At 43.4% G+C, this 12452-nt stretch overlaps 2 protein-coding genes across 2 annotated transcripts; both read left to right on the forward strand.

The window, feature by feature from the left end:
- The first annotated feature begins 3818 nt into the window (after positions 1–3818).
- Positions 3819–4533, forward strand: LOC121806537 (nudix hydrolase 1-like). Its single transcript, XM_042206616.1, has 2 exons — positions 3819–4037; positions 4096–4533. Exons 1-2 carry the CDS (start codon positions 3905–3907, stop codon positions 4386–4388), a joined length of 426 nt encoding a protein of 141 aa, XP_042062550.1. The 5' UTR covers positions 3819–3904; the 3' UTR covers positions 4389–4533.
- Positions 4534–10726: 6193 nt separating this feature from the next.
- Positions 10727–12011, forward strand: LOC121806920 (protein MIZU-KUSSEI 1-like). The gene has a single exon (XM_042207097.1). The coding sequence runs from the start codon at positions 10998–11000 to the stop codon at positions 11724–11726; it is 729 nt and encodes a 242-aa protein (XP_042063031.1). The 5' UTR covers positions 10727–10997; the 3' UTR covers positions 11727–12011.
- Positions 12012–12452: the final 441 nt, after the last annotated feature.

Below are 12452 nucleotides of genomic sequence, written 5' to 3' on the forward strand. Positions count from 1 at the left end.
ATTTTTCCAAAAATGAAAATGTGACATCTTTAATAGAAAAAAAACTAAAAGTGTGACATCTTTTATGGGATATGATAGAGGTACCCATGTCCAATCAATCTACCGAGTATCATACATAATTCAAGAAAAATGGAACTTCGATCCTTATGATAATCTCAACTAAGAGTGAATTTGTGTATTAGTAAAACACGTTTTTTAGTGTCAGATTGATTATCAAAATGTAGGTCAATTGTCAGTCTTTGTGTAATCAGTTGTTTATTTCTAACTTCACATATTATGACACCTACTTAGAGGGAGTAATATTTATTTGGACTTATGATAATGTATTAAATATACCAAACAACGGAATGACAGTAAGTACTATAGTTTGATGCAATAAATATACCAAACAACGGAATGACAATAAGGCCATGTTTGGTTGCCAGGATTCTGTCTGGGAAAGTAATCTGATTCCTTAAATTTTAAATTCATGTGTTTGTTTCCGTTTTTAATTAAACTGGGAAAGTAATCAAAATCCTGAAACAAGGAAAGTTAGTACAACTTTCCAGGATTCTGAATCCTAACTTTTCTTAGGTATTCTTTTTCTCAGTTTTAGGATTCTTACATATTTAATGCAATATAGTACAATTTATTATTATTATTATTATTATTATTATTATTATTATTATTATTATTTATTACAATGTTTTAAAAATAATTTAAAAGTATAAACCATACTTAATTTCAGGATAATAAATAACTATAATTCAAATCTTGATATTTTCCAAACACTGGAAAGTAAAGTTATTAAAAATCATATTCCCGGGATTCATTTTCCCAGGAATCATTTTCCTTGCCAACTTTACTTTCCCGCCAACCAAACATGGCCTAAGTACTATTGTTTGATGCAATGTTTTAAAAACCGGACTGGTAAGTGAACCGGTGAAGTTACTGGTTCATGGTTTAACCGGTCGTACCGGTTTAATTACTGATCGAACCGTTTTACTGTTACGAATATGTATAATTTAATTTATAATGTAAAATATAGTGTTCAATATAATAAATAATAAAATATGATCAATAATGTATCACAAAAACATCCAATCTTACAAATAATTAGTATATATACAAATATAAAACATTAAAATTTAGTGAATATAATAAAATATACAAATTGTTAGTTAGTGTGAATAAAAAATAAATATTTTACATATAAAAATAAATCAAATTTATATTAATTCAAAAAAAATGTATGTGGTGGAATAATCGAATACAAAATATTAGTTAGTTTAAACAAAAGTATACTTTAATATCAATAGTTAGGCTACATAAATTAAATATATGCTATAAAAATATATATATTTAGTAAATAATAAACTATAATAAATAAATATATTGAAAAAATCAATTCTTACTTCCTCCGTCCCATGTTATTCGCACTTTTCATTTTAGGCCGTAAATTTGGGATTGATTTTTTAGTGCAATTAAATTAGACTTTTAAGTGTATTGAGACATCACTTAATAAATGAGCTCTTAACTTAAACTAACATATTAATTGAATGCATTAATTCTAACTTAAACTATAAATAGTGTAAGGAGTTTGTGACGAGCCGAAAAGCAACAGTGCAAGTAACATGGGACCGAGGGAGTATAATATAACTATAGTACTAAGCGTTATAGTAATAATATAGTAACTAGGAAAGTATAAATAAAATTTAGAGGATGATTATTATATGTATCATAATAAATAATTACATAAAAAATATAAAATGAATTATTAGTTGGTTTAAATAAAAATATTAATATTCTATGTATAACATTGTTTAATGTTCTTATTTTTACCATGTGGGGCATGTGGTGGAGTGGTTAAGCTCTTGATAATTGTAGTGGCGGTCATGAGTTCAAGTCCTTCCAAGAACAAGTTTTTAAAATTTTGAACACAAAAAACAAAAATCGGTTTCCGGTTTCCGGCCAGACCCGTCCAACCGACCGGTTCAAACAGTTCTCGGTGCCTCGACCTCACTCTGGTCTAAATAGGTAAACCGAACTAAATTACCTACCGGTTCGCGGTCGGACCAGCCGGTCCGGTCCGGTTTTTAAAACACTTTGATGCTTGTATTACTTGCTTAAGGGCATCCGCAATGGGCGGACGATGGCACGCCCGATGGCGCGCATAGTCCGCGCCATCCATCGTCCGCACCCATTGCGGGTGCTCGCCATAGGGCGCAGACGATAGCCGCGCCCTATACTTCGGTCGCGGAGGATAGCGCGGACGATGGCCATCGTCCGCGCCATCGTCCGCCCCTTTGCGGCAGTCGCGGACGATGGCCATCGTCCGCCCCATTGTGGAGGTCGCGGACGATCAACCGCGGACGATGGCACGCGGTTTCGTTTTTTTATAAATACCGTTCATTTGTAACATTTCATTTCACTCGATTTCATTTTCAAAACTTACATTTACATAATTACTACGAAATGGATTCAAGCCCCAATAGTCCTACGTTTAGCGCAGGGGCGCATTGGCCGGGTACAGAACCCGGCGATTATCGTTCGTTCGACACCAACACCCATTACGATCCCGATTTCAGTACGGAATCGTATGGGTTGTCTGACATGGAGCCGTCTCTGCACCGCCCAACCGCAGTGGCCGATCCCGACCCCGCCGCGACCGCTTCCGCCCCAGCCAGAAAGAAGCCGAACCGGCTGCGAGCGCAGAAGTTGCCGCCTCCCGGTGATTGAGATGAGTACGCCCCCGGCCGTACGAACTACAACGACGACGAAACTCTCACCTTGGCCCGGTGTTGGGTAGATATATCGGAAGATCCGATATTCGCGAACAACCAGCGACAGATCGCGTACTGGGAACGCATCGTGGACCTCTACAATTCGGTCAAGCCGCCGACCGCGTACAAGCGCAAGCGTGAGCAACTCCGCAAGCACTGGGATCAAGTCAAGAAGCAAGTGAACTTGTACGCAGCGGAGTTCGAGAAGTTCACGCGGTCACAGGGGAGCGGCGAGAGCTTGAGCGACGTGCGCGTTAAAGCGTTGTTGTCGTACCGGTCGATGTACGGCGACTTCAAGCACGAGGCCATCTGGGCGCTGTTGAGGGACAAGCAGAAGTTCCAAGGTGGAATTCTGCACACTGGTGCGCCGAAGAGGACGAAGACCACTGAAGCTGGTGATTACACGAGCAGCGGCAACCACCCGGTTGACCTCAACCGGACGTACGTGGATGAAGGGAGTTCCGGCACACCGGTGTCCTTCCGGCGTCCTCCCGGCGTCAAGGCTGCGAAGGCCAAGGGGAAGGCGACCGCGACCTCATCGTCGACCGCTGCAACCCAAGCTCCGGTCCCGGTAGAGCTCCCGACCCAGATGGCCACCGCGTTTGAGTCGTTAGCAACAGCGTCGATGGCAAGGACGATGTTGCAGACGCACAGGGCCCTCAAGAAGTGTACCGACCCCGACGAAGCCGAATATCTCCGGGCGTTACTCGATGAGCTGCGTCGGAAGTTGAGAATTGGTCCGACTTAGTTTTTTTTTTATTAGTTCAATGATGTAACTTTTTTTTATTAAAACTTCGCCGTTTGTTATTTAGACCATTTTTTATTTACTCGTTACTTGTTATTTGAAAACAGTTAAATTAATTAAATAAAACAATAAAATGATGATGTAGCGCGCCATAGGGCGCACTTTAGGGCGCGCCGTAGGACGCCCCACTGCAGGTGGGGAGGTAGGAGGATAAAACTGCTGACGTGCGCCCCATTGCTAACTCTTTAAGCCCAAAGATTCCACAACGAAGGCGAGGTAAGTTAAATAAACATTAATCAATTGATTTTATTTTTTGATAAGGTGAGCTAATAAACTTTACAATTTCAATTAAAAAGGATTTTGAAGACGAATCCAAAGGTCGCAGGAAAATAGGGCGATGGAGAAGGAGGCGAGGCCTAAAGTGGCGGTGGTGGTGTTTTTGCTTAAAGACAAAAAGGTGCTTTTAGGGCGGCGCCACTCTAGCGTCGGCCGCGACACCTTCGCTCTGCCCGGCGGCCACCTCGAATTCGGTCAGTTTTTTAAATCTTTTCTTTCCTAAATTTGGAAAATGATTTAATTGATTGATAGGGGAGAGCTTCGCGGAATGTGCGGCGAGAGAGGTGAAGGAGGAGACGGGGCTACACATACAAAATATCGAATTCCTAACTGCGACCAGCAACGTCGTATCCGATGCTCTGCACATCGTCGCGATAATGATGCGGGCGGTTCTGGCTGATCCGGATCAGATCCCGCAAAATCTGGAGCCGGAGAAGTGCGAGGGATGGGATTGGTACGATTGGAACGATCTGCCGCGGCCGCTGTTTGGGCCGTTGGAAGCCATGGCTAGCGGCGGATTTGATCCCTTCTCCCGCCTTTTTTAGCTTAGCGGAATTGGTTTAGATTTTAGAATTACTACGATGTTCATCAATATTTTCTCTACTGTGCTCCGGTATTTGCCGGAGCCCTACTCCCACTGTTACAAGGTGTTTCTTGTAAAAAGAAAATAAAGTAAGAGTTTCTTAATTAGATTGGGCCAATAAATGTACCATGATCATATGGGCCTTGCCAGCCTTTTCTTGATCTCTCAAAATTATATTTTCTCATTTTTTTCATGCATGGGTATGGGTTTGAAGAAATATGATTTATAAAAATTTAGTGATGGGTTTGAAGACATATGATTTATAAAAAATTAGTGACATTGCAGATCTTATAATTTTATAATATATTATAAGTAAAATGAGTTAGTAAAAATATTAGATATATTTATCATTTTATAATAGAAGTAGAATGAGATTTTTATTAGGGACCAATCGAAATGACAGAAATGAACTCATATTACCGAATGCAGGGAGTAATAATACAAATTCAGATCCATTTTCATAATTCATATTCATTTATTCTACTATTACAGATTGAACAATACGTCTATTTATTATTCAAAAAAAGTGATCGACCGTTGGCAGCTGATCATGATTAGTTGGTCGATAAAATTTTGAACCCATAAAACAAAAGTGACAAAAATCAACGTTCATGACAATTAGACAGTCGAAAATCTAGAGAAATTCAACATTGTTTGACAATATTAACACAAAAGGCACTCACATATAAACGGTAGAACCAAATCTCACTTAGAGCATGAATAACGCTTGGGGCCGGGCCGCATCTCGCGAGTCCCGGCCAGTCCCGCGCGTTGGAGGAGGAGGCGGTACGGCCTGGTGCCCGTCCCGCGGCCCGGCTTGGGACGGCGTTATTCGGGAGTCGGGCCGCATCCGCTAGTCCCGGCCCAGCATTACACGCTTCTCGGGCCGGGCCGCAGCCGATTTTTATTTTTTTAAATTCGAATTTTTTTTTATAAATACTACTCCATTTTCATACATATTCAACTTCAAATCTCTTCTTATAATTCCAAAAAATGCCTCCTCGTCAAAGAATATTCGAAGATCAATTGACCCGGGTGTTAGGCGAGGCGCTGCCGGCAATCCAAGAATAAATGAACAACGAAGTTGAACGCTTCCAAGCTTGGAACGAAGAACAAACCCGGGTACCACGTTCCCGGATGTATATTCACCGGGACCGTGAAGCAGCTGTGTTGCGGCTTTTCACGGATTATTTCTCAAGAGATCCGCGATGGAGTGATCAGATGTTCCGTCGCCGATTCCGGATGCGGAGGCCTTTGTTCCTACGCATTGTCAACGCAGTTGTATCTCGTGACATGTATTTCGGCCAAACTACCGATGCTGTGGGCCGGCAAAGTATATCGACGTTGCAGAAATGCACGTCTGCCATTCGTTAACTCGCTTACGGAACTACATCAGATATGTTCGATGAGTATCTCCATGTAAGCGAGCCTACTGGACGGGAGTGTCTCGCGAGATTCTGTCGGGCAGTCATCGAAGAATTCAAGGATACGTACTTGAGAAAGCCAACGAACGACGACGTTAGGAAGTTGGTCGACATGCACGAGCGGATCCACGGCTTCCCGGGGATGCTTGGAAGCATCGACTGTATGCACTAACAGTGGAAGAATTGTCCAACTGCTTGGAGAGGACAATACACTAGCGGCACACATCCGACGATTGTCTTGGAGGCCGTTGCCGACCAACGATTGTGGATCTGGCATGCCTACTTTGGTGTCGCGGGGTCCAACAACGACCTCAATGTGTTGAACGAGTCTCCATTGTTTAACGACTTGTGTGCCGGGCGAGCACCGAACATAGAGTTCACGGCCAACCAACGTCGGTATAGTATGGGGTACTATCTGGCAGACGGGATCTACCCTCGATGGCCCGTGTTCGTGAAGACTATCACAGCTCCGACAACCGATCCGAGGGCAATGTTTGCCCGAAGGCAAGAGGCGCCTCGGAAAGATGTCGAGCGTGCATTCGGAGTCCTCCAAGCGCAGTGGGCTATCGTTAAGGGAGTGGCCCGTGGTTGGCAGCGGTCACACATCGCCGACATCATGTATGCATGTATCATAATGCATAACATGATCGTTGAGGACGAGCAAGATAACGTCACATCGTGGAGCGACGATCCGCTCGCCAGCACCGGGAGTGACTACGTTGTCACCGAGTCGCCCGTGCAGGGCCTTCCTCCCGACATCCGCAATGTCATGGCCCGTTCAGCTGCGATGCGTCAAGAGGAACAACACACTCGCCTCCAAGCCGATCTAATCGAAGAAATTTGGACTCACACCAACGTTTTCCAGCATTGACGTTATGTTTTTATGTATTTTATTTTCAGTTTTAAAATTTATATGTTGTAATTTTGCAGTATTCAGCGAAATTAAATTTTCCGTGTTATAAATTTCCGGCGTTTTTTATTTTATGTTTAAAATAGGTTGGAGTTGTGAATAGTGTCATTTATTAGTTGCGGCCCGAGTTGCGGCCTGCAGGGTTAGAGGCTTCTCAGGCCGGGCCGCAACTGTAGAGGAATGATGACGTGGAGGGGACTTGGGGCCGGAACTTGGGACGGGGTTATTTATGCTCTTACTTCCTTCATATCTATCTCTCACTTTAATTCAACAACTCAAACCTTAAAAAGTCATTTAGTTAGCTTATTTATTCAACACTTCACCTGACTACGGAGTATGTATGTCATCTTTGTTGGAGACTCTCAAGGCCCAGTAATTATGTAGTATTTGCTACTACTATATACAATCTGAATCGATTAATGCCACTAGCAACTTGGACCAAAAGATGGCCCTTGCATTCCCAAATGTAGTGGCGCCGGCAGCCACCCCGCCGGTGGTGGTGGTGGTTACGGTAGTTATGAATAAGCGTGCAGTTGATAGTGGAACAACATCAACAAATGGAGTGGTCCAATGTGGATTGTGCCTATCCAAAACTCTTTCCAATGAAAACCTCCTCCATTACTTTCCTGTCTCTCTGCACTCAGACATTCAAACAACCAAATTCAATTATATACACACTAAAACAGATCAAAGATTTACCCCTAAAAAATAGTCTCATTTTGTCATTTTCGTTCATCCCAGTAGAATAAGTCATGTATCCATTTTTAGAACCTTTTTTGTCATTACCTATAATAATGGGAGTGCTAATACCACTGACACTATTTTAACTATATTTTCTCTTTAGCAAAGGTCAAAATTAGTCTCGAACATATACTCATTTTATGATTTTGGTCCTAAATTTTATCTTTTAGTTTTTTTCATCGCAAACATTTCAACTCGGATCACAATTGGTCCTACGCTAATTGTTTTATTAGTTTATAACGGTCAACGGGTTTTAATCCCAATTTTGACCAAATTAAGCTATTAATTATGATTTTTTATTATTTTGAAATTGATTCCACTGATCTTCCATCAATTAAGACGATTTTCTTGAGAAAACAGAAACCATGGAAGAAGACGATTTTCTTCAATCGCAAACCAAATCAGGATGTAACGATGCCCTTGAAACTCCGAGGCGAGGAGGAACCGCGACTGAGGTCGACGCCGAGCACCGATTCAGAGGCGGAGACGGCACGCGCAGCACTGCTGGTTGCAAAGGAGTGACGACGGCGGCGGCCTAACCACAGGACTCGGAATACAGAAGCTACCCTCGGCGAGCTCGTCGAGAGGAAGAAGAGAGCGCCGACGGCGCAAAGGCGCAGCCTGGCTGGTGGCCGACGGCTGACAGCGGTGGAGTGAGGCGGCGAGAAATCGTAGAGTGAAGAGGAGAATGGAGGCGCTGGATTTCTGATTAGATATTTTCGGACTTCATTTTGAGGGATAAGTAAGATTTGGAGAAGTGAAAGAGTGAGAAATACCGATGAAATAATAAAAAATTATACTCCCTCCATCCCATAGTAGATGTCATACTTGAGAGATGACACGGGATTTTAGGTGATGTTATTTGATGTGTTGAGTGGTGAGGGAAAATATAATTTTATAATTGATGTGAGAATGAACTTTTTTCCAAAAAAAAGAAAATGTGGCGTCTTTTGTGGGACAAATTAAAAAGGGAAATGTGATATCTACCATAATACGGAGGGAGTAATTAATAGCATAATTTGATCAAAATCGAGATTAAACTAGTTAACCGTTAAAAACTAATGGAACAATTAGTGTAGGACCAATTGTAATTCGAGTTGAAATGTTCAAGATAAAAAAACCAAAAGATAATGTGTATGACCAAAATCATAAAATGGACCTATATTTAGGACTAATTTAGGCCTTTAATCTTTTCTATTTCTCATTTATGTATCAATTTAACATATATATTGAAGTCTATATAACTACTTTATATTTTTAGGTGATGAAAGACTACTGTATTATCGTCTCTCATATTCCCAATATTTACTTTATTATCCCTTATTTAGGGAGTTTTAACATTCTCAACGTTGGTCCACTCCACTGTGTGTAGTGGGTTTTGTTGTCTGAATACATTCTTAGGCCACCCGCACCGTGTCACGCGGGTGGCCCGTATTCCGTCACGAAAGAACGAGACGGCGGCGTGACGCATTGCGGCGCCCCGTCTCGTCGTCAGCCCGTTCCGTGTTTCATCACGACGTGACGAATGGCGAGATGTCTCGCTACGCGCCGAGGCGACGTGGCACGCCCCGGCGCCATGTGTGACGCCCACTCGCCGGCCCGCGAGTGGGCATCGTCACGCTGACGCAATAAATTATTTTTTTTAAAAATTTGAATTAAAAAAATTAAAAGTGGAAAACAGTAATATTACCGTTTATATCCATTTTCCATTTTTTTTACTTTATAAATACTCCTAATTTATCCTCATTTCACACACAACTACACATCTATTCTTCCCAAATCATCTTCATTTCATCTCCAATTTTCATCTAACATCTCATCACACAATGTCCGGCCACCGAAACTCCGGCGGTGGCGGCTCCGACGGGTGGGATCTCAACGCGTTCGGCGATTGGGAGAGCATGTACAACACATTGAATCCACCCAATTTTGACGTGGATGAATACGCCCGTCCCTCCGCCCCGCGGTATTCGTAGAGATTATCCCAGATTAGGGAGGATTATTCCGTTGAATCCACTCCGGAAGAAGGCCGAGGCGGTGGAAGCTCCAGGGCGGAGGAGGAAGATCTAGGCCGGCATCCATAAGGCCCCAAAGAAACGCTGGCGGTGTACAACGCCTGGATCAGCGTCTAGTAAGATCCCATCGTCGGGAATCAACAACCGCGGAAGTGCTTTCTGGGAAAAGGTCACCGGGGCCTACCACCAGATTAAGCCGAAGGGGTGGTCCCGCCGCCGCACATAGAAGATGCTCCGCGCTCACTTTGACTGAGTCGACAGAGAGGTCAAACGATTCTGCGCCATCCACAAGAATGAAGCGGCTCATTACCAAAGCGGAGCCACGAGAGCCGACATTCTGAGGTCGGCTTTGTGGGTCTACTTTGACTACACCGGCAAACAATTCAAATATGTCGATGTTTGGGAGGTCGTCAAGGACAAGGAAAGGTGGCCGGCGGTGTGCGGTCCAGCACGGGCTCGACCTCGAAGCGCACGAAGCACACGACGAGTGGCCAATACTCGTCTGGTGAGGGCGGTTCGGGCAGCTGGCCACAAGAGTTTGCCTCGCAGGAGGTTGAGACCCCGACAGACAATTCCGGGGGTCCTCCCGTGGGCGCCGTCGGCCGCAAGGGAGAAATGCGGCAAAGGCGGCTAGAGGGAGGAGGGACCGAGCCGAATCAAGCCAGGCGGGCTCGGGCTCGGGCTCGGGTGGACCCCCCAACTCCCTTATGGCCATGTACATGACCGCCACAATGGTGGACACTTCCCGCATGACGCCCGCCCAATACCAAGTCTGGCTTAACGAAATTACGTTTATGGCAGCATAACTTGGCATTCCGCTTCCTCACGGCTTCAGTGCACCTCCACCGCCTTTGGGGGATGATTCGCCGGCGGAGTAGTTTTTTTATTTTCTATAAAATTGTATTTTAAATTATGTCATTTTTATTTTTTTAGGATTTTAATTATGTCTTTTTTTATTTTTTTGAATTTTAAGTTGTATTTTTATTTTATGTTGTAATTTTATTTTATTTTCAATGAAGTGTGTTTTTTTAATTGAATTTGGTTGGAAATAAAAATAAAAAATGAAATTAAATGAAGAGTAATTTAAGGGACAGGGGTTGCAGGTTCCGTCCCTTAATTAAGAGATGAAGGAAAAAAGTACAATGAGACCCGCGAATAGTAATTTAAGGGCAGATTTAATGTAAGTCTTGTGGATGGCTTACGTTTTCTTGATTCAGTTTGGTGGGGCTGATCACCTTCCTTTTGTCAGAATTCTCCCTGTCACACTCCCTCACCCACTATCAAATTCAATTCTAACACACAATACATATAACCGGAAATAATTAGAGCAATCAATCCCAAAACATTGCCTCCTTTTTCATTTTCACATTGTTTCTACCAGCTTAGCTACCTCTCTTTCAATTTTCAAAACAAAAAGAACCCTTCTTTTCCCTTTAAATTATTCCTTTGTTTTCTTGCTTTGATCTCTTTCCTTTCCCTAGATGAAGACAATCATGGCTGCTAAAACCCCTCAAGACTCATTCTCCTTCTCCCGCAGATACTTCCACTGGAAAAACAAGCCCTCCCAAGACCACGACGACGAAATGCAAGAAATCCTCAACTTCCCCTCCAAATCGGAAGACTTCAAGATCTTCCCAATGCAGCAGCAATCCGCCAGGGCCCGGAAAAAGATATCCGTCCTGGCCATCTCCAAGCTGCGGGCCGCCCTCGCGCTGGGCCGGGCCCGGTCTCCCTTCTCTTCTGGTCGGGTCGTGGGCACCCTCTTCGGGCAGCGGCGCGGCCACGTCCGCTTCGCCTTCCAGGAGGATTTCAAGGCGGCGCCGGCGTTTCTCGTGGAGCTGGCGACGCCGACGAGCGCGCTCGTGAAGGAGATGGCGTCCGGACTCGTCAGGATCGCGCTGGAGTGCGAGAAGCGGGCCGAGAAGAAGTGCGCGAAGCTTCTGGAAGAGCCCGCTTGGCGGACCTACTGCAACGGGAAGAAGTGCGGCTACGCGATGCGGCGCGAGTGCGGCCCGGACGAGTGGAGGGTGCTCAACGCAGTGGGGCCCATCTCCATGGGCGCCGGCGTCATCCCCGGCGACGGCGAGATGATGTATATGAGGGCCAAATTCGAGAGGGTTGTGGGGTCCAAAGATTCGGAAGCTTTCTACATGATGAATCCGGAAGGAAATGGAGGCCCGGAGCTTAGCATTTACTTGCTCAGAGTTTGAAGATCGAATTGGGGGAAAATTCAGTTTCTTAATTTGTTGTACTAGTAGTTTAATTGGATTGGGTGGTGGTGGAGGAGGAGGTATAATTAGGTAAAGATAGTAAAGAATGGAGCGGTGGGATTGGGAATGGTATAGTTTGTTAATATGTTGGGGTTTTACTGCTTATTTAAGATTATGATTTGCAGTAATTTGTTTTTGTCTGCTATTTTAGATGAGTAATTTTATCGAACATCTTGTGTGCTCGTTTCAATGTAGATTAAGGAAATGAAGAAGAAATGGCAATGATTTGGTGATGGCCAAACATGTTTTTTCAGTTCTAACTTCACACTCACATCTTTAATTAAGTACAGTATCATACAAAAGCACAAGCACAGATACTAGATCATCATTATTCCAACGACTATCTAGTCGAAATTATATTAAATCCTTGTGGCTATGTAATGATTTGAATGGTAAATTAAACTTTGGGAAATTAAAATGAAATCATTCATAATCTCTTAGCACTGAATCTCTGATGATTGGGTGATCATGATCATAGGAACCACTTACATTACATGGGTTTTGGGAAATTTTTTCCTAGTCTAAGAGATGCCAAAATGAAGGGAGGACAGCCGACGTTACTTTAGCCTATATTTTATCTCTTTAAAAGAAGAGCAATCAAAAGGGAGTTGTAGTGTTTTACTTACGTACCTTACTTTTTTTAAGCTATTAATTATAATTAGCTAA

Source organism: Salvia splendens, chromosome 6, assembly GCF_004379255.2.
Source record: "Salvia splendens isolate huo1 chromosome 6, SspV2, whole genome shotgun sequence".
Lineage (NCBI taxonomy): Eukaryota > Viridiplantae > Streptophyta > Magnoliopsida > Lamiales > Lamiaceae > Salvia > Salvia splendens.